This window comes from Engystomops pustulosus, chromosome 9 (assembly GCF_040894005.1).
Source record: "Engystomops pustulosus chromosome 9, aEngPut4.maternal, whole genome shotgun sequence".
NCBI classification, from domain to species: domain Eukaryota; kingdom Metazoa; phylum Chordata; class Amphibia; order Anura; family Leptodactylidae; genus Engystomops; species Engystomops pustulosus.
Window position 1 is genome coordinate 89,299,481 of NC_092419.1, and position 27,878 is coordinate 89,327,358.

The following is a 27,878-nucleotide window of genomic DNA, read 5'->3' on the forward strand; positions in this document are numbered from 1 at the left end:
CCATCACTGCTATAGGGCCTCTCCAGGGGTTCCCTGTGGTGCTGGGAGATGACCAGGATTATTTTACTGGTCCTCTTTAAAGTCCATTCAAATTATATGGTCGCACATGCTATATAACTGTATATGTATCTATATCTATTTATCTATATCTATCTATCTATCTATCTATATATCTATCTATATATACAGTAATCGAGAAAATGAGGCAGCACTCCAGATTCAAAGATGAAAAAAGGAAGGGTTTAACCCAAAACCAGCGCCGTTACGGTGTTTATCACCTTTCTTCCTTGAGAAAGGTGATAAACACCGAAACGTCTCTGGTTTGGATTAAACCCTTCCTTTTTTCATCTTTGAATGTGGAGTGCTGCCTCATTTTCTCGATTACTATATGCATGTAAGTCTCTTACCAGGACTTTTGACTCTTTGCACCCCCCACTGCTGTGGATTTTTTCTTTTTTTATATATATATATATATATATATATATATATATATATGTAAAAAGGCAGGCAACACTCCATGGATCAACGTTTCAACCAGAGGTGATATAATATATACATATTAAAATGCATATATGCAATTAAAAAGGTTCTGGCCATGGCCCATGGTAAGACTCATCTGTTATATATGGGTTCCCCTTCACATAGTAATATCTTAAGGATCTAGTCTCAGAATACAACAACCTGTTAACTTTGATCTAATTTATCTTTTTTTTGGTAAAAAACTGTTTTACTTAAAAAACTGTTTGGGTATGTCTATTCTATTCTCTGTGGGGATATGGAGGGGGGGAAGACTTGTGGTAACAGGCTCCCTTTAAATAAAAGTTTCCTTAGGTAGGAGGAAAATGTATAAGTAGAGGAGGGAGTGAGTTTTATGTCTTGGTGCCAGGTATTCACGTCTTATCTGATGCAATCCGAGTGGAACGTGCCCGGCTTTTATCATGTAATTACTGATGGCAGATATTACAACACCCTTAAAATCAGGATGTTACTGGACGAGGATACATAGGAGAGGTCATATGGCCAAGTGCTGTCGAGACTCCCCTCCGCTAAATGAGTTGTGTAACTTACCCCATGACCAAGTCCTTTAGTGAAACCTCGTCCCATCCTCCCGAAGGTCTTGAAAAACTGATGAGTAAAATGTTGAGCAAAGAAGGCAAACATTAAGTTGGTCTTCTGGGGATCCGGAATGAAATTGCGTCTTTGTAGAAAAGTCTCGACCAGGTAAGTGGCATCAGGCAGCTCCAGTTTTCCTGAATATACAGGTGAAGATAATGCGGTTAATTTAGTTACATTGTATCAGTATAAAATTATGTTTACATGGAAATATTGCAGCTCCAGTTCACCACCAATATGGATTTGATGGAAAAATCTGTTACCACTTGTGATAATCCGACCCGTTAGAACTCGGGTTAGGCCGAGCCCCAACTTCTTTGGGTTTGGTAACCAATAGCACCGATTGTGGGTTTTAACAGTTTAAATGCCGCTGGAAAAATCGCCAGCAGTATCTAAATGGCTATGCGTGTGCATGCGCTGTGCATCGGCATTTTAGGGAGGAACGTTAGTGCTGCAGCAGCACCATTTAAAAAGTTTGGTAATGGGTTTGGTAACCAATAGCACCGATCGTGGTTGTTAACAGTTTAAATGCCGCTGAAAAAATCACCAGCAGTATCTAAATGGCCATGCGTGTGCATGCGCTGTGCAGCGGCATTTTAGGGAGGAACGTTAGTTCTGCAGCAGTGCAATTTAAAAAGTAAATGCCCACAATCGTGCCAGAACCAATCATAGGCGTTAATGGTGGAGGGTTTATCCAAACCCATACCCAAACTTCTAACAAACAGATCTTGTAGGAGGTGGATTATAACCATTAAAGATTGGTAGCATGGAAATCAATGAGAATATACACAGCCGTTTTTCTCTTGGAAAAATTCCCCATTTAGACCCCCACTCCTAAGATATGGGATGGGTACTGTAAACATTTCCTAAATACCTGACATGGGAATGTCCATTTCAATTATTGGTGGAACATGCAGTGTGAACTTGTATACACATATTATATGAAGCAATGTTTTAGTTGTAATTTAAAAATTTGTAGCGGTTTTGGTGGATTCTATAAATGTGGTTTCACTGACTCTGCCAAAGAGATTCCTTATCTTAGATTTAAGCTCATAAGTTGTATGTCCTATAATGTGGTGCCAGTGGCATCAGGTGGGTACAACCACTACAATGGAATCACGAGTCTTAAATCCTCTCATCGTAAGTTAGGAATGATGTTAAGGTGTTTACAAGTATTAGCAAAAGAAATAACTCATACACAATGCAAGTGCCAACACACCCAGCAGCCATGCCAGACTATGTATATAGGTAAAGCAATGTAATAATTGAGAACATGGGTGGATTGCATAATTCCTTAACCATCCAGGCGCCAACAAGTATCACTACAGGCAAGAACATTTTGCAATTCTTTAATTGATGCTGCCCATACAATTTTTACAACTCAAAAAGATGGACAGGTATAGTATGTGTATTCTTCTACAAATGATTGATCCGACCCAAAAAGGACCCCGGGAAGGGTGTGGCTGCAGCCAAAGTAATTTATGATTCATAAGCTTCAACTTTCACAACACCATTTTGTAAGTGTTTGTTTTGGCCATATTAAGAGTGTGGGATTATCATCCATCTACTGCACTGTATCTCTTTTATGTTCTTTTTTATCCTGAGATACTAGCAAGCTTTGTTTCTTTCTAATTGTTCCATTATAAAGCTTCCCTATTCTACCGGTCCTAAGGTCCAACAACATTCTGCAAAGTGCTTTGGCCAAAGCTGTTGGACATTGGATAAAATACTTAAAAACTACCACCAAACATTATAAAACAAGGCAAAGCATTATAAAATAACATCAATACACACATCCAACATGTCATTTACATACAGAATTCTCAGAATAGAATCCTATGGACACTAGACTAATACTTATACAAAGTTTTATCCCTATCATATGCATGACCCATGACCATCACCTATACGGCCTACTGGAAGCTTTCTTTAACATATCCTTATTTACTTTTCATTACACATTATCTAGATTTTTTTTTCCAATAGGAGATCTGAAGTTTTCTCTCTGTGATTCCACACCTTGCACAAGTATCTGCAGATTCCTGGGCAGCTGCAAGATCAACAAACTGTTATGTGATAACCCGGATAATAAATGGTGGAGGGGAAACCTCACATTCAGAACGACCTGCACATTTTTCTAGAATTACATCATGCCTGGCTAGTGAGGAAATGTTCTCACGTAGGCAGAAGAGAATCAATGGAGAAGTGAACTGTATGATGTATAAACAGCGGCAGGCGTCATCTATAGCTTCTGTCTGGATGCTCATCCAATACTTAGTCGTCAGTAGGCAAGACTCCAATATCTGGTCTCCAAAAGTCTCCAGGAATAGAACAATTCCAATATAAACAATTACATTGCTACATATTTTTAATAAAAATAATATAATAACCTGGACAATTGATATATACTACATTAAATGGGTCACCCATTTAAAAAAATAAATAAATCCGAAAATGGTCCTTACTGCAAAGTTAATGTCATGACCAATGTGTCAGCATCATGAGTCACTGCCCTGAGTGGTCATAGTCTGTACATACATATGTGATCCCATGAGGCCAATGTGGAGCTCCATTAGTCTTTGTATGGATTGTATGGTTTGTATGGGGCTGGATCAAACAAGTACAGGTTATATATTTTATGTACTGACTACTTTTAAACAGATGTTACAAAGATTTCGAAAATCATATACGCTAAAATGGGTCTAAGGGTTTATTTTCACCAAGTCTATGAAAGTCTAGGCTGCATTCACCCATCGGGTCACATCTATCATTGTATTTTTGCTGCCTCTTTTCAAAGTTTTCTGCTGTCGGCACACAAGTGTGTTCTTATGTATCTCAGCCTGAGATATATAAGAACATGAGGTATTTTTTTGCACATTTTATAATTTTTTTGTGACTTTTCAGGTGGCAGTATGGGTCAGTTGCACTTCAATTTGTGCATACGAAGTCTCTTATTTGCTCAAAAATCGCTGCTGAAGAAGGTGTAAATCAGAAAAACATCTGTACTGCAAAGATACATTGGGAACATTGCACCAGACACACCATCAAACTTCTTAACACCCTGGCATAGGCGAAAAAGATGTATAAATACTCCAAAAATGTGCAAATTTAAAAAAAAAAATCAAAATAAAGATACATGACCCCCATTGACTTTCAATTGCCTTTTGAGGAGCTTAGCCTGATTGCATATGTGATTCCACTAAAAAGCATGTAATGGAGAAGAACTAATTCCTGATCTAAACCGTTAAAGCGGAAACAAATATACAATCGGGCACAAAACACCTCCAAGTTGCATTAGAATTGCTTTTCAAGACACAACTTGTGAACTCAGTTTCAGGAGACCTATACACTTCCCCAAATAATATGTCCAATGAGCAGCAGAAAATTTATTCTGGAAGTTATTTGATATGTTTTGACAAATAGACAAAGGTCCACATATTAAAAAGAAAGTCTGTGCTGCAGACCCAGACCCAATAGTCCCAAACAAGAACTGTGCTCACCAGACTGAAGAAGTCACAGTGCTAACACTTCAGCTGATCAGGCAACTATCGGACATACATTGATCTAATATTGATCACATATTGATGCAATGATCAAGAAAAGGTGAATTAATAAAATGTGTAAAATAAAAGAAAATGTAAAAACTATTAAAATAAAATTAAAAAATCAGGTTAGCGTGTTATCTGTATTGTATGTGGTTGTATGACACAGAACATCTCCACGTGCCTTGTGATGATGACTACAACCCTGTCTGCACCAGTTACCTTTATATAATGTAGAGTGAGTCACAATGAGGCAAGTTTGTACAGACCTGAATATTTCACTTTCTTACCTTTATTATGTCTATTACATGACTCATAAGTAACTGGCTGCTGTGCATTGTACATTTTCCATTCTTAGAGTGATACATGATACAAAAAAAAGCCCTGCACGGACACATCCAGGTATATGATGCACATCTTACCTTTTGTGCCCATTGGTGTGGGGCAATCGTCTGGCACAGGGGGTAATACTCTTGTGAAATAGCTGACATTGGAATAGGCTTCCCAGCTGATGTACCCATATGCTGAATTATAGGTCGGAGGACTTGGTATTAAATTGGACCGCACTACAAAAATGTAAAAAAAAAAATTTGTTGAATAACATAAGAATTTTTGTTGGTTAGGGCCGGCTCCAGGTTTTATTGGGCCCCTGGGCGATAGAGCCTCAGTGGACCCCTTCATGGGCCGCTTCCAGTAGCCCCATTGCCGCCCCTACCACGCATAGCCACAATGCCCCCCCTCAACCACGCAGACACACTGTATCCCCCCTCCAGCTACACTGCCCCTCACCTTTCCTCGTTCCCCCAAAGCAGGGCAGGAACAGCCGCAATTTTTCTTCGGCATGCGCCCGCTGTCCGCGTCGGCTCTAAAGCCGTCACACATGATCCGTTGACATCATCATGTGCGCCGGCTTCAGAGCCGTCGCATACCGTGCAGAGCGCAGCTTCGGGGGAACGAGGACAGGTGAGTTTCGGACTCTGCTTCTATGCTGCGCTCCCGACAAGCGCAGCATAGAGGCAGAAAACAACACCTGCCAGAAGGGGATCATTTGTACCAGTGTCTTAAAGCGACACTGGTACAATTGATTCGGGGGCCAGAGTGGGCCCCTCCAGCTCCCCAGCACTTGCCCAGGTAAGCCAGGTGCTGGTGCCGGGACTCGTGTTGGTCATACAAAAACATACATATTCTATTAAAGAAATAAAGAGAAGTTTATACCCAACGTCTAGGTCGTGAGTCAATCTTTACTAAAGGGGTGGAGAAGCCCATTGTGAGTCAATCTATACTAAAGGGGGTGGAGGAGCCAATACCCTGATTAACTTCCCCAGAAATGGTATAATCTCTAGCCTGGATTAGGTTTGTCTATACCCCGCGGCTACATTGGCGGCTATTCATGGTGCACAATGATGAGTAAGATCTTACCTGTTAATACAAGCCTTACGATTGTATCACGGATAAACGTGTTATTTATAATTTCCCAAAACCATTTAAACCGGGTCAGGATGTAGTGGTAAAAGGCAGGACTTGGACGCACAAAGTCTCGTATTCTTGTCAATAATTCCGCTGCAAATGAAATGAAATGAAGTTAATGCCTTATATAAGGGTTATTTTCTTATATCCTCTGACTACATTTTTAGAAATTAAATATTAAAGAGCTTAAAGGGACATGGTGACCAGATTTAACCCCATTAACTTCCAGCCTCCTCTGGTAGGGCGATAATATGTCCTTTCTAGAATTCCCTCTTTTATGTAAAATTTCATTTGCTTAGTTATAAAAAAAAAATCTTCTGGAGAAACAGGCAGTTAAACAAATAGGCGATAACTGGATCTTTATCTACAGCTTGTATTCGGATCAATAAGTAACTGCTTCTAGATCTGGTTCTGTAGCTCAAGGGTCCCCAGCCTTTTGGTATTTGGGAATGAACTGCACCCAAAACTTTCTGGTCAAAAGTGCCCCCTTTCCTTCAGCTGCACCCTTTTTCTGTAGCCCCCTCCTGATTGCTTATTTTTATGTAGTCTGTGCTTATAAGAAGGGAGCTACAGAACAGGAGACATTATAAAACAACTTTTTCTATAGCCCCCCCCCCACCACCACCACCCATCCCCTTGTCTTTGGCCTTTTTATTGTGAGGAAAAATATATAAACATACCGCACATACTCGACTATAAGCCAAGTATAAACCAAGGGTGGAAAATCCAGCTGCCTCCCCTCACTAATGAGATGTTCACAGCAGAGCCCCCCATTAATGAAATGTCCACAGTAGCGCCCCCCACTAATGAAATGTCCATAGCAATACCCCACCTCATTAATGAAGTGTCTATATCAGAGCCCCCCATCATTAATGAAATGTCCACAGCATAGCCCCCCAGCAATTAAATGTCCACAGTAGAGCCTCCCTCATTAATGAAGAGCCCACAGCAGAGCCCCCATTGTACCAGTTGTTCCACGGCCTGATCTCGGGACATATTTCTAGGTGCTATAGAACTGAGAATAGGAGCTCTGAACTGACACTAACACTTTAGCCACTAAACTTGACTATATTGTCAAAATTTGACTCTCCTCTGCTCATTTGTATATGACTTTGGAGGAAACAGATGAGATTTCACATAAAAGAGGGAATTCTTGAAAGGACATTTCATTCCCTTGTAGTTTAATGGGGTAAAATCTGGGGACTTGTCCCTTTAAAGAGGTTTATTCAGAATTAAGATTAAAGTAAAACATAATTTATTACAAAAAAAAGAGAAAAGTCATTGAATTAAACTTTTTCTTTTGGATTCCTCAGGAAAGTATCACGCAGTTAAACAAGCATAGATATTATTGTTATATCTGGATAGGAAGGTACGCCTTACAAGCGCATGTGACCTTCCCAACACAGTGGTTTTATCTGTGAAATATCCAAAGCTGCAGAATTTCTCAAGAGCGTCTATTTTATTGTACAGGAAACAAGTGTTAGGCTTGATAAAGACTTGTCGCTCATAACTTACGGATAGTGCAATTTCTCCCATAATAACCAGTCCGGGTGCAGTCGCATACATACTGGTCCGGTTCATACCTCACGCAGACACCTTTGTTCTGGCATGGGTAGTAGCAGCATGGGTTCACTAGAATTAAAATGAAAGGATTCTTACATATGAGGCATAACATGGCTAAAATGTTTTACAACTGTATCAGGAGTTTACATTATACATTTACATCCACATCAGAGCTACTTAGTAAAGATGCTGTGTGATGCCTATGGCACTATATTCCCACCTGTGAAATACTAATAAGGTTGCACCTATAGCTTTACACTTTTCTGTACCATGGTGGCTACTTAACGGGAACCTGTCATTAGGATTTCACATTTTGACCTAATGTCAGGTTCCTTTGGCTGTTTAATACTTCTTATCAATCTTCTTTTATAATTTACATTCTTAGTTTTAAAAGTGTATAAAGATATACTTGGCTCCGCTGCCAGCAAACTGCATGGAGTCAAAGGGGCATCTGTTATAATCCTATGTCTTCACAGCTTTTCTCATGTCTGAATGAGGGAGGGGGCAGGAGGGAGGGTTTTGGGAGAGTTGGCAGAGCTGTCATGACACAGGATTATAGACACTATGGGGGATATTTATCATACGCTGGCGCTCGTGTATTCGCAGCCCGATACATCAAGAGGCTGCCAGTAGCGCAGTGTTTATCCTAAGCCAGGCAGGGCCTGGCGTAGAAAAAAACGCAGCCGGCGACTTTTCACATATGAAAAGTCGACGGCAGCAGCGAGTGCGCAGGCGCGGGGACAGTAACGCCCCGCGCCGGCCCACTCCTGTCCGGCCGCGCCCCCCGCTCGGCCGGCCGCGCCCCCCCCCCTTCACGCCCCTTCACGCCCCACTGGCGTGAAGGTGGCGGATTGGGGAAAATAATCGCAAAAGCTAGCATTTGTGATTATTTCGGTGCGCAGAGGCCTTGATAAATATGCCCCAATATATATATACACACATACAATTTTTAAAAACTTAATAAAACTAACAATGTTAACTTTAAAAGAAAATTGTGATATGTAAATCCTCACTGTTTTACAAGCATTGCTCATTTGTTATAAATGCATGGTGGCCCATTGGGCTGTAAATTTGTCAAAACCTTGTTATATTTTGAAAACTCAATAAAATGTATTTAAAAAAAAAACTTTAAAAGAAGAATTGCGTGATGAGCAGACCCAACAGTATTTGGGTTCGTAGACCTGGGCCCGAATTGGAACACCCATTAACAGTACTAACCCATCAAAAAATGGTCCAATTATTCCACAGGTGTATTCAGGGGTGTGTTATCCTTTGCATGTCACAAGCAAAGCTGCCCGCGCCATGCAATTACTGGCAACACCATATAGGCAGCAATGTTGTCACTACCCAGGGAGAGAACATCCTTGGGAACATGGTGGAGCGCATGCGACAATTGCATGTCATGGGCAGCTTTGCCCTTGGCATGTAAAACATAACGCTCCTTGATATGAAGAGGGGATCAGGTGCTTTCCCCCGCAGCATGTAAAGGATAACACCTGTGGTCAGTGCCAGCAACGGGTGGGGGAGTTACCATGGGGGGGTCCTAAATGATCAGAAGGTATGAACCTGAACATTGCGGTTCAGTTCCATTCATCATTAGTAATAAGAAAAATACCTAAGGGAACCTGTCATAAGGTCAAAATGTAAAATCCTAATGACAGGTTCCCTTTGAAGCGGATTGTAAATATATTTATTTAAAAACTGTAGCCTATTATTTTATTCTACTTATACCTACTAAGATATATGAGGTGCGTTACAATTTTGCATCAATTGTAAATATTAGGATCATTTTTACATAAAATTCACATAGCCCATAGCACCCCCTGATCTGTAAATTCAAGTTCTCTGCACATACAGTGTAAAAGTGACCTAAAAAAACGAAACATCTAGAAAATGCTTACAACAAAATATTGTGGGGATAAAGAAATTATACAAAATATTTGAGTAAAATGAATTTATAATGTGATACAATACAGCCATGTCCCCATGGAGTTGTATGGGTTACGTTTTAGGTGAAGAGTCCGTACAAAACAGTTTTTAGAAGACGACAACTTCTAGGTAAACATCATAACATCAAAAAAATATTGTAATTTGGTACAAACAGTAAATTCACAGAATCGTGCATTAGCCTTACGTGTATTATAGGACCAGCAATTTATCAAAGTAACAACATTTCCTGTGAGAACAGCTGCATCCAGCAGCTGTACAGCGAGTAGTCACACAACCCAAATATACAATCCTGACTGTTCCCCACTAATCCATTCCAAAGTGTCATGTGTATGTTAGTTCCTGGAACATGAAATCTTTCCTTGGCAGGACGGAGCTGAATGTGACATTCACTGTGATACGTATCATCCATTCTACACCGCGACTATTTGATACATGTTTTTATTGTCAAATTTACAAGTATTTGGAGCTTCCACAAGTAAAACTGGAAAACCGAAGAATTCAAATCCCTTCACACATAGAGGAATATAATCCATCTAGAATTATAATGAGGATTGTATCAGGAGCTCGGACAGAGGATAGGTGAGCGTGCCAGGCGGCTGGAAGCAGTCAGAGCGGAGGTGCCGTGCCCCGGTAAACAAACAGCGGCACGGGAGACCAGGAGCGCCAGAGGAGGCAAGTACAGCATTATTTTTTTTTATAACGCCCACCTCTAGAGTTTTTATCTAAGTCGGACCACCTTTTTAATGTTGTTTACTCCTGAAAAATGTTCAACATGATAGGAATAGAAGGGACCAAGCATAAAAAGGGATGATTCGAAAGCCAGCGCTAAAATAGAGGGAAGGGAAATGTAAGTTAAATTGAACCTGTCACCAGGAATGTCATTTTAAGCTGGTGACAGGTTCCAATAGCCTGTGCTATCCTGATTTTAAAAAAATTGGAATGCTGCCACTACTTTATAAAACTTTATTTCATACTACCTGGCTCTCAGCCATGTGGTGAGTCCCAAGAGGGGAGGGCAGCGGCCTGTGTGTGCCTGTGTATCTTCATACATTCTTCCTTTCCTCCACACCATCCCCCTCCCACCACTGCTAGCTTAATGCAAATGACCGGAGGGGGGGAGGGGTGGAAGGAGCTGGATGAGTGTGAAGGAGAGGAGCTGCAGGACTCACCACACACTGCTTTCAGGGAACCAGGTAATGTGAAATAAAGTTTATAAAGATGCTGACAAAGGCATCTTTAAAATCAGCATTGCATAGGTTATTGGAACCTGTCACCAGCTAAAAATTACACTCCTGGCGACAGGTTCACTTTAAAGTGGTGTTTCCATTTCAGCAAATCCCATGTGATGTTCTATGCACTGAAAGTACACATAGAAGCTTCCAATACAATGACATCAAGGGGAGATCTAGAAAACCTAAAACTAAAACATTTTTCCCTGGTTAGTGGTTGGCTGGAGCCATTTATTGTCAGACAGTTTTTTCCCATAACAACAGCCAAAAACATCGAAATGATCCTAATCAAAAGTTGACATACTCTGGTGATTGTGGCCTGATAACACGCACAGAAGTTGACACAAATGGGTGGCTACTAAACATTTAGTAACATCCTCACCTGTGACCTGCATAAGGGTGCAGACAGGGCGCTGGAGAGGAGGTGACCCCTCCTCCCTCTATAGAAAACAGCGGCGCACGGCTGCACACTCGGGAAAAGATAGAGCGGGCTCTAACTTTTCCCGTTGTATGTTGTACGTACCGCCGCCATGCTGTCATTGTTGTCTATGGGGACGTATATGCGGCCACAAATTTGCGGCCGCGTGTACGTCCCCATAGTCGGGCGTCTGAATGTAACCTTAGAGTGAGTTTCTGGGATCCAGACAGATTCTGTCTGATTCTACTGACTTTCTGGCATCTTCATCCAGCCATCACTGGGCACATGCCACAAAATATCTCGCCTAGAACAGTACAGAGACCTCAAAACTTCAGGAACAAAATACTTTGGATCGGTAAGACCAAAATCGAACTTTTTTGGCCACAACCCTAAACTTTCCACTTGTATAGCTTTCGACAAGGCCTATGATGAGGTGGAACGCTGATGATGTTGGGATGTGTGAGCTATAAAGGTACAGGAAACTTGGTCAAAGTTGAAGGAAAAATGAATGCAGCGCACTATCAGCAAATAATGAAGCCAAATTTGCCCGTATCAACCAGGAAGCTGCGCATGGGATGTACTTGGAGATTCCAAAATAACAACACAAGGACAAGTCGACCTGTCATTGGCTACAACAGAACAAAGTAACAGTTCTGCAGAGGCCAACACAGTCTCCTCACCTCAATATCATTGAGCCATCTCAAGCAACCAATTCATGCAAGACAGCCCAGGAATTTACAGGAACTGGAGGATTTTTTCCAAGAAGAATAGAAAAGCTTTACCATCTGAGAAAATAAAGAGCCTCATCCACAACAGCTACAAAAGACCTCAAGCATTAATGTTAGAGGGGGCAATGTTCTCTGAAAAAAGGCCAAGAAAGCCAAAAAACCTCAGGGTAATGTGAACTATTGAGAACAATTGAATTTGCTGAAATGGGAATACCTGTTTAACAAAGGCGTTTTCCGACACCATAAACATTTTTCATTGATTTCCCTGCTCTAGCTTCTATTACGCTGGTCACTGAGGAAACTTCTGATCCCTCTCATATATGGGGGAAGTGTGGAAGTTTCCTGATGCCGTAGGCCAAGTTCTCATCTGCGTTTCGCTTTCTGGAATAAATTCTTACATTTATTTTTTAAGTTAAAGAGGACCCGGGGTGGCACCGGAGCATCGGAGACAGAAGATGATCCGGGTGACGTCAGAAAGGTGAGTTTTGACTTTATTTTTTTAGTTGACTCGAGTATAAGCCGAGTTAGGGTTTTTGAGCACAAATTTGGTGCTGAAAAACTAGGCTTATACTCGAGTATATATGAAAACTGGTGCAATCATTCCCAGTGCAGTTGCACCACATTATGTAATAGTGTCGCTCGCTCTTAGTTAATCAGGTCTGTTTTTAGGATGTGATATAGTTGCTATTTATTCTGGTCGCACTTTGCTTCATGCGGTTGCAACACAATTGTGGTGAATCGCTGTAACAAATGTGGCGCAAACTAGGATCCCCCCGACCACACTCCTTCAGTTTTCTGAAGTGTCAGACAAAATGCAACACAAAAGTGGCTCAAACCCATAATAAGTATGTGCAAGCTCCACTTACACAGAGACAATAATATATCTGGGCCATTATTGTAGAATATAATAGAGGTACTTAACCACAATATCACCTTTTCGTAGACTTTTCAAGTAGTTTAGGGTAGACTTTACTAAGAAGGAAGCCTGAATTGGGCAAGATATGAGATATTATGTCATAAATTACTAGAAAGAATTTCTCCTTCCTCTCACACACACGGCTGCACCACTAACTTCTCTATGAACCTCAGAGTAACAATTCTATATCTTCGAAAGCTGCTATGAACTACAGTCAATGATCCCTTTCATTCCAGATCATGGAAACATCTGCATTCAGTTTTCATGTTCTCAGTAGCCGTGAAAGCATTTCCTTCAGGTACTTTAGCTTCTTCTAGCATCCAAAGAGCTTGACTTCCTAAGAAAGTGGCCCTAAGACGTTTGTAAATGCATAAAAGGAGTCAGCAAAAGACCTATAGATTGACAATTTGAGGATGATGGCCATAATAATGAACACAAAATAAATGTATTTAAAGGGAAAATGTCACCAGGGACCTACTTTTTTTTTTTACAAAAGACAGGTTGCAGAAGACCATTACAGCTGTACATTGCAATATAATTGTGTATTATAACTTACTTTGCATCCTGATAGAATCCTCTGTATAGTCACAGGGGTTGGGCTTTGGTTACGCTGCATTCAAAAAAAACAACACGTCATTTGTCTGTGCTACAAACTCCTCAGCTCTCAGCCCCCAGCTTTGTGCTGTATAGCCCCTCTCTCCCCCACTGATGTCAGCTCAACATGCTGTGACCTCTGTGAAGGAGCAGGAGGGAGGATCTGTACAGGAGCACAAACGTGGGGGCCAAGAGCTCAGCAGTCTGCAGCACAGACAAGTCACATGTTGTTTTTTGAAATGCATTTAAACCAAAGCCCAACCCCTGGGACTACCCAGAGGATTCTGTCAGAGTGCAAGGTAAGTTATAACACACAATTATATTGTAATGCAAATACTTAGAAAAGGGAGAAATATAGATTTGCAATGCAGATGTAATGGATTTCTACAACCGGTCTTTAGTGAAAATGAGGTCCCTGATGACAGATTCCCATTAACTATTATTTTTTATAATGTATTAGCATCATGGCCACAGTTTCTACCATCATATTTAGTTTAGTTTGTGATTAAAGGGTCAATTAAAGATATAATTACAAAATGAAGAGCCCTTCTACAGATTACATTATCCACCAGACTATAACTAGTCCTGGCGCTAAATACTAAAGAAACAATGTACTCATCATAAGAGGCATCATGTCAGTGCAGGATAAGGCATACCAAAAAGTAATCTATGCTAGATGCAGCTAGTTGAAAAGACATAACCCAACTATAAAATATGCTGAAGAAGAGGAAAGCAATCAATCATGAAAGACTATGAGTAATGGCTGTAATTATTGCTTACTGCATACAAGTGCACCAGATTGCTACTGTATTCACTTTTCGTCACTGTCTAGTGGGATAGTCGATGATAGCATGTAGTTTAAGATTTAGGCCCACCATCAACTTTTACAAAGCATGCACATGAATGGATTTAATGGTTTCAGAGACCTTGTTGTTATCATTACACAGACATAATACATAATCAGTAAAGTTCCTGCATGACTCTCTGATGGTGGCTGATGAAACACACAGTGATTGAAAGGCCCAATGTCAAGACGTGAAAGAAGTGTGAACCCGGTTGTTCCCATAACCTCTATTACTTCCTACTTGCCAGCCATGTACTTAACTGCACATGACAACTGGGAGGCAACCCCCTACCCTGGATAAGTGCACAGTGAAGTAGACAAACAGGCAAGAGAGACAACTGTGCAAAGTCAAGTCAACAAAGTCAAACCAAGATGGCAACTTACAAAATCAATAGGCAAAAGAATAGTCAAAGAACAGGCAAAAGGACAGTATCACAGCACAAACACAGTAGAGCATATACAATCTCAAAGCACCAGGAAGACAAGCTCCGACAGGCACCTGTTTATGGGCCAAGCAGGATTATATGGAGTAACTGGACACCACCCCATAAGCTGCTTGGTGCTTCATTCCAACACTCTCATAGGACTGTGTGCACAAACATTCCCTGCTGAGAGAGGATCCTATTCCTAGCGAGAGGGACTCCTAATATCTCTCCATGGTAAGCCAGGTATTTCCACATCAGTGCACACACCGCCTCTTTACCTAGATCACAATTTCAGTTACCATATTTATATTATGTTTTTCCTAATCCATTTATGGGTTCCATCTAACAGAGATTTTGTTGCATAATAAATATGTTTTATTGATAATTTCACAGGTCCACAGTAATCGTAGTGACTGGTCAGAGAATTAGTTTGTCTGTTAAAACATCGGAGTAACCATGAATGACTGGCCTTATAACGTCCAGACTAACTTTGTCTATTTGGAAAGCAAATTTATACTGACTCATGTAAACCTGCCAAAGTCAATGGACTTCTGCCATATTCCCGGAATTTCATTTATGCTAAGACTGGAGCAGAGAGCTACAGGAAATTACAGGAAACTAAGATGGCATCATAAAAACATCCCATTAGATTTACCCACCAAAGGCCCATGAGCAATGTGACTAATAGTAAATTCTTCATGAACAAGAATAATCCCCTCTTCCAATCGGTTAACAGATCACATAAAACTGACAACACTGAACTTAAAAGAAACCTTTAACTTAAAAGAATTTTCACAAATAAATCTAGGACAGGTTCCCATAGCAGTATACTAACTTGTGCCCACACTAGTTGTAGCTAAAAAAAAAATGCACAATTCCTATACCCAGAAAATGAACTTTGTAAATTAACTTTCACCCATCTAGAAGGAGAAATGAGTCATAAAGCATGTGTATTATTCATACCCCCCTCCCTTTGGCAGAGCAGAGTCTGGGGAGGGGGAAATACTGGAGTAAAACATGCCCATGGGACTCTCTGCTCCTTCTGGCATGGTGCCAGGTAGGCTTACAAAGTTCATTTTCTGGAAATGAATGATTTTTTTTGCTAAAAATAGTTTGGGCAATAGATAGCATAGTGTTATTGGAACCTCACATTAGGTTTATTAGTGAAAATCTGGTGACAGGTTTCCTTTAAAATAGGACACAAGGAGGAAAATATAATTTAAAATAGAAGGCTGTGGTCAAATTTATTACAAGTATAAATATATTAATGGTTTGTACTAAAACACTGAAAAACAACCATGGGTAGTTTTAGGACAACCTGTAGCTTAGTACCCATAGACAAGATGCCTTCCATGACTGCCCCCTACAGACACACCTTCAGTGCAAAGGCAGAAAGTGTGTGACAGTAGAGAATGGAGCTCAAACATCTGCATAGTCCTCTAAATTGTGCCTTAGACTTTGGGATAATGTTGGAAAATTTGGGTAATTTACTTTTAATGCGATTGTAATCTTCTCTTGATCTCTTTAATTTAGCTGGAAGAATAGACATTGGTTTATAAATAGATACATTATTCTCTCTCCTAGATCAACAATTAAGGCAAATTAATTTTTTGGCAGGTACTCAGAATCTGAACAGACTGGGACAGATGCAGTCTGGGATAGTATAAATATAGCTGACGTACTATGGTGATGCTTAACAGATCAGATATTTGGAATGGAAAATTTCGAAATGCAAAGGAATTGGTAATCCTAGTGAGAGGAAATGTACAGACCTAATATATATCTTTTGAACCTCACGATTATAATGATAAAAATAATAGCTCGTCCCATAAAAGAAAAATCTTCCTACAGCCTTACTGACAGTAAAGTATTTGTGTGGCATGGTCAAGTTTTTAAAAAGTAAAAGAACATTGATGTTTCCAGGAAGAGTTAAAGTAATACAAGTTCGTCCACAAGTTCCACGCAGCAGGAGGGGACAAGTTTGTCCTTCTGCTCCGCCCATTAGTGGGTCCCCGTTCTCTGGAGAAATGGGGATCCTGTTTCGTGATCCGTGTCCAAGGATAACTTTCATACCTGGGACATCCCCTTTAAAGGGGTGGGCTTTTTTCCTCATGTGAGGGTGACTGGATATTAGGTATATATCAATATACATCTATTAAGGGTTCATTTCTTCTTTCTTGATATGTTAAGTGAAGCCTCTTGTTTTTTACCCCATTAGTCAGACATTCCTGACCATAAAATGGAAGCAGATGGAGGGTCATGTGATCTCTAACTGTCCATGGCCGAACGCCCTGCCAGGACCTTATGATAGTATTAATGAATATAAGATTAAGGTCCTGGGGGGGCATTTTCTCATGCACAGTTAAAGATCACATGACCCTCCATCTGTGGCCATGAATGTCTGATGAAGTAAGAGACAGGAAACTTCACTTCACATATAAAGAAAGCAGCGTAGAACTGTTAATAGGTGTATAATTGGTAAATTACCTCATATCCTCCCCCCCCCCCACACTTACACTTTACAAAAAACATGAGGTAAAGAGACCAACCCCTTTCAATTATTTTACTCTAAATATTTCATGCATAATTTAATTACAGGTCAGTACTTCTCTATAATGGCCTTATAACTCTATTAAAGATAAAATGGAAGACACCATAGCTCCGAGACATAAGAGAATTAGATTTAGAGCCTTCAGAGGGGAAACTGCTAAATAATTCAGGATACATAAATTGTTATGTAAACACAAGAGACTATTGGAATGGATTTTTTCGAGGTCATTATTGATCTACTCTCAATTTCAATAATACAGTTGAACGGAAAGGTTGCATTAATATTAACTCATATTACTCATTCTACCAGTTTTGGGGTATGGCCTAATTATGTGGTCTTTAAAAGAAATCTACCATCATAATCCTTCATGATAAACTAGGAACACTTACTCATAGATAACCCCAAGAGGCCATGGAATTCTGATAATGCCCCACCCTGAGAGCCCTTTGGGCTCATTAGCATAATTTTAAAAGTTGATTTAAGAAGGAAAGAGGCCATGGATAACAAATATATGATGATTATCACAGTCTCAGTGCCTAGATCTATGATTAATGTGCCTGGTTTGTCATGATTGATTTTGATGGTAGACATATACTATGCTTTAGTACGTGCACAGGATTTGGGTGAGTTGTATCACCCTGTATTTTCTGTATATACAAATATACATTTTCTAGACACTGTGTAAAGTATATGTGTTGTTTTTCCCATTCCTTGAGCTTAATCTGGTATTTTACCCTAGAGTGTGAAATAGGATCACTTCCTCACATGTACTGTCAGAAGATTCACACTTTCTTACCAAGTATCCCATTGACTAACTGTATGAATAGACACAATTACATGCAAAAAATGACATAACAACACTGAAACAAAATATACAGGAAAATGAAAAATATGATATATTCTCCAAATAGCTTATATTGGAAAAGCTGTGGACTTGAACCGTGTCAGCCATAGAGATTAGAAGAAGATTGAAGGAGGATACCTTTTTGAGGCTGAGTATATTTGATGTTGAGATTGAAATGCCAGAAATGTAGCACTGCATGGCAGCAGATTTCTGGCCCAGAAGTATGGTGCAGTGCCCACCTATGCAGCATAAGGGCAATAGTTCTGTGAACTGGCCATACATTCAGAATAGTAGTAGTAATGTACTGTGTGTAAAAATGCAGGATAAGAGTAGCAATATAGGGCTAACAATTCATCTCCTTGATGTCATGGCCCCGGTCAGGCACCCAAAACACCAATATTATAATTCACTACTGAGTCCTGCACAAACTGCAACTCCATTTATATCTGGAATACGGGATCCCTCTAACGTTACGATTAGTGGAGGGCCCAGCACTGTACAAATTATTGTCTATTCCGTGCTACTTGGTCCGACTATTAAAGGTTCCTATAGAGCTCTAATAACTGACTGCCCCCCTTCTTTTAGCTAAAAATTGTTTCGCTTACAATCACATAAATCACCCGTTATCTTATATTACCTTGCATCAGAGGGGGGTGTCCTGCTCATCCGGAACCTCCCATTGTATCCACCCCATGCCTTATGCCTCCTTACTGGTCACAGTTCATGTCATGTGACCAGAGTAACATCACAGGTCCTTTAGACTCTTAAGAATAGCAAACTGTACCCCATGCATGTATCTGACCACATGAAGTCACAGCAGCCTCCATGGACTTCTACTTCTCTTCATCCTCCATGGAGGCTGCTGTGATTTCATGTAATCACATACATGGTGTACAGTTTGCTATTCTTAGAAGGGTGAAGGACCTGCAATGATGTCACTGGTCACATATCATGAATGTAACACAAGGCACTGTGTAAAAAGATTCACACAATATTTACCATCTGTATATAGAGCTTTATATGTCTGTAGTTGAATATTAGCAGACGGTTCCTAAGTACAAGGAGGCAGAGCAGAACAATGGGGCGTGCCTCACTGGTATCTCTGACTCTTCTCCTAATTTGCATATCAGAAAAAACGTCTAATTAAGGTACGGTGCCCCACTGCTAGCTAATTTTAGGTGATATGGGGAAGACTTGTAACCCTTTATCTCTAGGAAGAATGCAAATACGTTTTCCAATGTGTTAAAAGGAAAACAATACCTCCTTTTGCTACCTTGAAAGGCAGCCCCCTTAACATCAAGCAGACCTACAAGAAGTCTAAAAACATGATGATGGATTAAGCCAAACCAGTTTATCTATTCCAGAAGGAACAGACTCCCAACTGTAGACAGCACTGTTTCGACCTGGTTGGGCATCCCACATCATGTTTTTAGACTTCTTGTAGGTCATACTTGATGTTAAGGGGGCTGCCTTTCAAGGTAGCAAAAGGAGGTATTGTTTTCCATTTAACACCTTGGAAAACTTATTTGCATTCTTCCCAGAATTCCCTAGTGGAGCATCTATGGCTTTAAGTCTCCACATGCCTTTAAGGTGGCCTTAATTGGCATTGTCTCCTTAATGAGAACACCTACTGTCTAACCCTTTATCTCTAGGCATTATTAGTCAGGGGGTCAAAATCTGGTGACGGGTGCTCTTTAAGGTATTGTATAGTAGAATGTGAAGCATATCTGGTTATGAAAACGGCTCTGAAAGTGCTATTGAAAAAGCATACCCTCCATATAAAGTGCACTCTATATAAAGTGCCATTCTTCTTGTTCTTCTTGCCTCTTTAGTTTATTTTTACGATTTGATGCACCATGTCAGTGCCACAAGATGGACATTTGATGGGCTTGTTAGTATTACTCTTAGGTTGATTTCTACTTTCAGGTTTAGTTGTTGGATTTTCTGTGAAATGTCCCATTATCTGTGGCCTGTGAAATCGATGAATTTGCTGGCAAAACATTACAATTTGGGTAAAGGGAACATATTTCACATGACAGCTCTGCAATGCGTGAATTTACCCTTTGGGTTGTCGTACAGCTGCATTTAGTCTACCAGTATTATCCATGAAGACAGATCAGATTAGCCGGGTACATTCCATACATTGCACAGGATAAGGTACCACGTACAGCCTGGTATTACACACAGGGGAGCAGCACAACTGTATACAATGTTCTCTATGAAGACATAAATTCTCAATGGATCCATGTAGAGTCGTCATAGACTAATGGATGATTTAGATCTTATCCTCTTCGTATGTCATAAATTCTATAGACATGAATAATGGAATGAATGGATTAGTTCTTCTCCATCCATAATTCTGTTTTTCAACACAAATTTACAAACTATGGTGACTGTATGTATATTCTTGGTACAAGAATATTTCTATGATGATACAGATAAATTAATATAACAAAACTCAATGTCATTAGTCACTAGCCTTGGCTGTGATTGGCCAGGGGGGACACCCCTAGCCAATCACAGCCATGGATACTAGGTAGGGGCATCAATTTGCCGGATTGGTGGGTATACAATATGTCTGGATTGGGCGGGACACAACCAAACTCCGGGCCTGAACTTGAAAAGCAATCCTGCTCATCTCTAAGGGTAAACCTTTTAGAGGCCCAGCGCCCAAACTACAGACAAAATATCACCTGTTTTTCACAAAGTTCTCAAACAGCAACTTTTTTCTCCCTGATTTACCACAGCTTTCAATCGTATTGACGTCTTGAGGACACCAATACAGTTGAAAGAAGAAGGGAAATTTGGCTGATCATTTCATCTTCACTCCAGGGTTCCCTTTGGACAGGAAGAATTGTAGAGCAGGAGCTTCAATGATAATCCAGCCATGTCCACACCTCCTTACTCCTCCTGAAGACACAGGGAGCCAAGGAAAAGTGCTGAACATAACACATCCTGGGCTACCCAGGACTTGAGTCACTCAACCTGTCTGACTATCTCTATGCTGGGGTAACAGCCCGAGTGCCCACAGAGGTGGCTCTGAGTGCCACCTCGGCACCACTGATCTAAGTCAAAATCTATGGCTTTTGCAACAAGGCTCACACATCATATTTTCAGTGAAGTAATGAAAAATGTAAATGATCCATTTTTAAATGGATTCCAAATAAAGACATATCCAAAAATGTGTAAGGGATATTTTGGCTTGTGTTATGTAAATAGACTGTCCGATTGGTGTCATGAAGTAATAGAAAAGTCTATTATCCGTGGATACAGTGGGGGTCATTTACTAAGGGCCCGATTCGCGTTTTCCCGACGTGTTACCCGAATATTTCCGATTTGCGCCGATTATCCCTGTATTGCCCTGGGATTTTGGCGCACGCGATCGGATTGTGGCGCATCGGCGCTGGCATCCACGTGACGGAAATCAGGGGGCGTGGCCAAACGAAAACCGACAGATTCGGAAAAACAATCGCATTTTTAAAAAAATTGTGTTGCGGGACTCGCGCTTACCTTCACCAGGTATAGGCCGGTGAACTTCAGTGCATTCCGGCGGGCCTCAGGGAACTTCAGCGCAGCAGCGCCACCTGGTGGACGTCGGAGGAACTACCTTAGTGAATCCCGGCCGGACCCGAATCCACCGCAGAGAACGCGCCGCTGGATCGCGAATGGACCGGGTAAGTAAATCTGCCCCAGTATATTACTGTTATAGTCCTATTGATAGATGTGTCAATTCATAACAAAAGACGGAAGCCTGCACAGCACAATTTATCACATATATTTCCAAAATGTAATGATGGAGAACTGCTGTCCTTCTACTAGAACCTTCACCAAATCACAACACTGTTGTTTCTTTCATTCCTGAGTGAATGAAGTGCTGAGTCTCAAATGCTCTACTGTTAAATTCACTTCTATGGGAGGGTGCTCAAGTAGAGTCTAATGTAAGTGAAGCCCTGATACAAATACCCCAACTTGAAAACTGCCCCAAACAAGGTCTCCTGAAGGGTAAACAAGATAAAGTATAGAGAAGAGGAGAAACAAAACCATAGTCAGCAAGGTGCAGCAAATACAGAAGCATCGCAACAGGATAAAATTACAAAGTCCAAACCGAAGGCACAACGTGAATGCTGCACAGTACAAAAATTAACCTTAGGCAACAGTTTTCCACATTAATGGTCAGGCCATTTCTTGGAATTTCTACCACTCCATCCTAAAAGCTATACATTTTTATTTTCTAGTCCTATATGGGGTCTTGTTTTTCAGTACGAAATGTAGTTTTGAGTTTCATATGTCATACTGATGAACTACTGACAATTTTAAAATGTTATACTTTTATTGGTCAATTTGTATACAGATAAACCAAATTTCTATTTTTTTTAATGACCTTCAATTTCATAACCACATCCTTTTGGGGAGGGCTTATTTTTTGCATAAGGACCTGTAGTTTTTATTGGGGTTCATAATGTTTTTTCTCACATTATCACATTCAATATAATTTTTTTGTGTGATGGATGATTAAAAGAAAATTTCAATTTGTGCCTTTGTTTTTTGTTGTATGGGATGAACTATTATTTTACAGCCTGGGTTAGATTCGGTGCGGAAGTACAAGTTGTGTTTTTTTATGGGATCGGTGATATTTGTGTGTTGTTGTGTTATTTGACTTTACATTAGACTTTATCCCACAAGGAGACGGTGACATAAGAGCACTTGATCTCTTGTGCTATGCATTGCACTACTTATGTAATGCAGTGCATTATACTATCAATTTCTCACAGGCTTTCTATTAGACCATACTTCTGGCATGGCCAGAATACTACAGGCAGCTTGTCCCTCACAATCCCCAGCTGCCTGTGACTTCATTGGGGACCTGCGATCGCTGCTGCAGGGTGCCGATAGGTGGTAGAAAAGCTCACCCCCTGTACAGCTCCTCAGACAGCACAGTCCATGTTGACTAAAAGGTTAAAGACCCAGGAATGGAGCTTTTCTAACCTCCGATGTTAGTGCTTGGGTTTATCACAGCCCAGCACCGGCAGCAGCAGCAGGATGCTTGGTCCTGTAATCTTCTTCCAATGCCATGCAGTAGAAAGGTATTGCTTTAGAAAAAGTACCAGTAACAACCATCATAGAAACCAATCAAGGGGTTATAAATTCAAAGGAAAACATTTAAATAGGAATGTCTGGTACTAGAGTCAAGATCAGGAAGTATTCACACATAGGAGGGTTTTAATAATAACTGGCAAGGAATCCCAGCGTAAAATAGGCTTTATTCTGGGCTAGAGACTTGACTGAGAGGCATATGATAAAAACCACTCAAACTTTTAACCCTCAACCCAGACCTGCCAACGAATGTTATGATACCCATCATCTCCAACATATTACAATGTGATCAAGGATCAATCATTTCTAAATATAATACTATATATAAGAACAAAAATGTTTCCATGGGTTGGTAGAGGCAAATAGTACCATCAAATAGTATACAGACCACACTGTGATACATATCCCTTGTCCTATCCTAATACGTACTTGTTGGAAGAGGTAATATTTACTATGTTTTTCACATACCGGTAACCCGTTCTTTGCCAATGCTCACATGTGAAGTCCTCTTCATTTAAAGGTTTCACAAGCGGAGACAGGCTGCTCAACACATTGTGGTCATTACCGTTTGTGGTTTCCTTATTGGTTTGTGATATATTAGATCTTACACTTTTTCCTTTTATTACACATACTTAGTTTCTAGAGCAATTTTTACTGCTCCCTTAAAAACCATAAATGTTACAGTATGTGAAATACTGTCCATGGGGACCAATGTGTCTTCTATGTGACCCCACACTTTTGCACATGTGTGTAAGAACAAGAGAAAATGTCTGGAGAAAGTTTATAGTAGATGTATTGTGCCTTAGAGACATTTGATTTTCCATAAATGAGTTGTTAAAGATTTGTCCAGACTGCTGCTAAAATAATGTAAAGTATAGTGAGGGTACGAGAACCGGACATACGTAAGACGAACTAATGATTGTAGGAGCAGATATTTTTATGCACCGTCTGTAATTCAATTAATAAAAAAAAAATAGGTAAACAGGTATCACTCAGTCCTCTCTGTAACCAGTGCACCATTTACTACTATGCAGGGCCGGATTAAGGTTGGTGGGGGCCCCTGGGCGCAAAATCTGGTGGAGGCCCCCACTGTGTGCAGCGTGCATACACGTCTTCCTGCACACTATCCACGCAGTAACACAGCTACATACAGCCGCCTGATCCCCAGTAATACATCTATATACAGCCGCCTCGCCCCCAGTAACACAGCTACATACAGCCGCCTCACCCCCAGTCACTCAGCTACATACAGCCGCCTCACCCCCAGTAACACAGCTACATACAGCCGCCTCGCCCCCAGTAACACAGCTACATACAGCCGCCTCACCCCCAGTCACTCAGCTACATACAGCCGCCTCGCCCCCAGTAACACAGCTACATACAGCCACCTCACCCCCAGTAACACAGCTACATACAGCCGTCTCATCCATATTAACACAGCTACATACAGCCGCCTCATCCGTAGTAACACAGCTACATACAGCCGCCTCATCCGTAGTAACACAGCTACATACAGCCGCTTCATCCGTAGTAACACATCTACATACAGCCACCTCACCCCCAGTAACACAGCTACATACAGCCGCCTCGCCAGTAACACAGCTACATACAGCTGCCTCACCCCCAGTAACACAGCTACATACAGCCGTCTCATCCATATTAACACAGCTACATACAGCCGCCTCACCCCCAGTAACACAGCTAAATACAGACGCAACGCCCCCAGTAACACAGCTACATACAGCCACCTCACCCCCAGTAACACAGCTACATACAGCCGTCTCATCCCCAGTAACACCACTACATACACATGCCTCTCCAGTAACACAGCTACATACAGCCGCCTCATCCCCAGTAACACAGCTACATACAGCCGCCTCATCCCCAGTAACACAGCTACATACAGCCGCCTCACCCCAGTAACACAGCTACATACAGCCGCCTCACCCCCAGTAACACAGCTACATACAGCCGCATCACCCCCAGTAACACAGCTACATACAGCCGTCTCATCCCCAGTAACACCGCTACATACAGCTGCCTCATCCCCAGTAACACAGCTACATACAGCCGCCTCATCCCCAGTAACACCGCTACATACAGCTGCCTCATCCCCAGTAACACAGCTACATACACATGCCTCTCCAGTAACACACCTACATACAGCTGCCTCGCCCCCAATATACACACATACAGCAAATACACACACATTCAGTATATACAGCATTTTCACAGACATACGGGAAATACACACACATTCAGTATACGGAGCATATACATACATACCATGTACACAGCATATAAACATAAACATACATCATATATATATATATATATATATATATATATATATATATATTTAAATGTGCACATATATATGCTTATACAAATATATGCGTGTATAAAAACAGTAAATGCATATATATACAGTATATACATATATAGACAGTAGATGCATATATACACATATACACAGTATATACATATATAGACAGTAGATGCATATATACACATATACACAGTATATACATATATAGACAGTAGATGCATGTATACACATATACACAGTATATACACATATACACAGTAGATGCATATATACACATATACACAGTATATACAAATATAGACAGTAGATGCATATACACATATACACAGTATATACATATATACACATATACACAGTATATACACATATACACAGTAGATGCATATATACACAGTATATACATATATAGACAGTAGATGCATATAAACACAGTATATAAATATATAGACAGTAGATGCATATAAACACAGTATATACATATATAGACAGTAGATGCATATAAACACAGTATATAAATATATAGACAGTAGATGCATTTATACACATATACACAGTATATACATCATATATAAATACAGATAAATACATATGTAGTGTATACTTACCCTTTTTAGGATGACTGGCTGTCGGGTCAGGCGGGTCTTCGGCGTGGGGGGGTCGGTCGGTTGCTGGTTTGGACGGGAGAGGGGGGGGTCGCATGTTCGGCCGGGTAGTAGGAGCGGAGGTCAGCCGCTTGTTCCGCGGGGGGGGGGGAGCGGAGGACGGCAGCTGCTTGTTCTGCCGGGGGAAGGGGGGGGGGAAGAGCGGAGGACGGTCGCTGCTGCTTGTTCCGCCGGGGGGAGGATGGACGGCAGCTGCTTGTTCTGCCGGGGGGGGGGGGGTAGGGAGAGCGGAGGGCGACCGCTGCTTCTTGTTCCGCCGGGGGGGAGGAGGAGCGGAGGATGAACGCTTCTTACAGCTGGGGGGGGGGATGTGGTGGATGCGAGCGGAGGAAGGCCGCTTGATCCGCCGCTGGAGGGGGGGGGTGCGAGGAGCGGAGGACGGGCGCTTGTTCGGGCGCGGGTGGGGGGTTTGGAGTGGAGGAAGGGCGCTTGTTCCGCTGGTGAGGGGGGGGGGAGCGGAGGACAGCCGCATTTCTGGGGGGGTTGGGGAGCGGAGGACGGCCACATTTCTGGGGGGGTTGCGGAGGGGGGGTTGCGGAGGGCGGCCGCTTGTTCGGGCTGGGGAGGACGAGCGCGAGCGGGGTTACGAGCGGGCGGGGAGGCCTAACCATGCAGCGAGTTGGGCGGGCAGGGAGGTGGGAACCTGTGCGGGGGGCAGACGCCTCGGCCATGCGGGGAGGCGGTCACCTGTGCCGTGGTCGGGCGGACAGCTCTGGGAGGTGGCGGCAGAGGAGCCATGGCCCAGGGGGGGTGATCTGGTGGGGGCCCCCTGGGGGGGCAAGATGGTGGGGGCCCCGGGGCTCTAGCCCCGGGAGCCCCGCCTATAATCCGGCCCTGCTACTATGCTACCTGGCCATCTTCTTCAGTCCCATAAAGTACTTTGAGACTCCTACTTTAGTGGTCAATAGATCCCAACAATCAGACATTTATCACCTATTGTATATCTGGGTGATAATGCTGATTATTGGGGATACCTTTATCAGGTTAAGGCAGATGTATTGCCCTTTATTCAACATTTTTCTGTACAAGTTGTCTTAACTCATAAACAGAGAATTTGCAGCTTAAATCCATAGCAAAAACCCAGTTGTCTAAAGTTTGGTTTGGTCTGTGTGAATATTCAGCTGCAAACCTCCACGATCTGTGCCTTAAAGAGAACCTTTCAGTCAAAGTTACCCCCCAAAAAAAATATATTTTCATAAACTGCCATTAGAAAGCATTGTCCCTATCCGGTAATTGTCCCTCTACATGCCTGTAGACTTAAGCAATTAGGTCCTAAAGCTGTATGCAAATGACCTGTGAGATGTCCAGTGAGTCATTATCATATTCACCAGTCCAGCTTTTTCATGAGCAGGAGGTACTGCCAGACTCCCCAGTGCTTTACTGACAGCCTGTATAATGATGTGTCACTTCCGGTGCTGGCTTCTCTATGTACTTCCTGGTGCTGGAGCCCCCTGAAGGCTGTGTGTGTATGAGATACTCCTATACACATGACTGACAGCCTGTATATTGATGTGACACTCTTGGTGCTGGCTCCTCTATGTACATCCTGGTGCTGGCAGCCACGTCCCCTGCAGCCTGTGTGTATGAGATACTCCTATACACATGACTG

At 41.6% G+C, this 27,878-nt stretch overlaps 1 protein-coding gene and 1 long non-coding RNA gene across 2 annotated transcripts in view; one reads left to right on the forward strand and one right to left on the reverse strand.

Moving 5' to 3' along the window:
* The window catches only part of LOC140076770 (uncharacterized), a 47,891-nt gene extending 44,423 nt beyond the window's left edge, over positions 1 to 3,468 (forward strand). The window contains exon 3 of the long non-coding RNA XR_011849651.1: positions 3,100 to 3,468. This is a non-coding gene — a long non-coding RNA (uncharacterized lncRNA). The remainder of the gene's footprint in view (positions 1 to 3,099) is intronic.
* The window catches only part of PTGS1 (prostaglandin-endoperoxide synthase 1), a 77,054-nt gene that overhangs the window by 36,271 nt on the left and 12,905 nt on the right, over positions 1 to 27,878 (reverse strand). Inside the window, exons 3-6 of the mRNA XM_072123465.1 lie at positions 7,638 to 7,754; positions 6,075 to 6,215; positions 5,078 to 5,221; positions 1,069 to 1,250 (exon numbers count right to left, since the gene is read on the reverse strand). Coding sequence (XP_071979566.1) covers positions 1,069 to 1,250; positions 5,078 to 5,221; positions 6,075 to 6,215; positions 7,638 to 7,754 — 584 coding nt within the window. The remainder of the gene's footprint in view (positions 1 to 1,068; positions 1,251 to 5,077; positions 5,222 to 6,074; positions 6,216 to 7,637; positions 7,755 to 27,878) is intronic.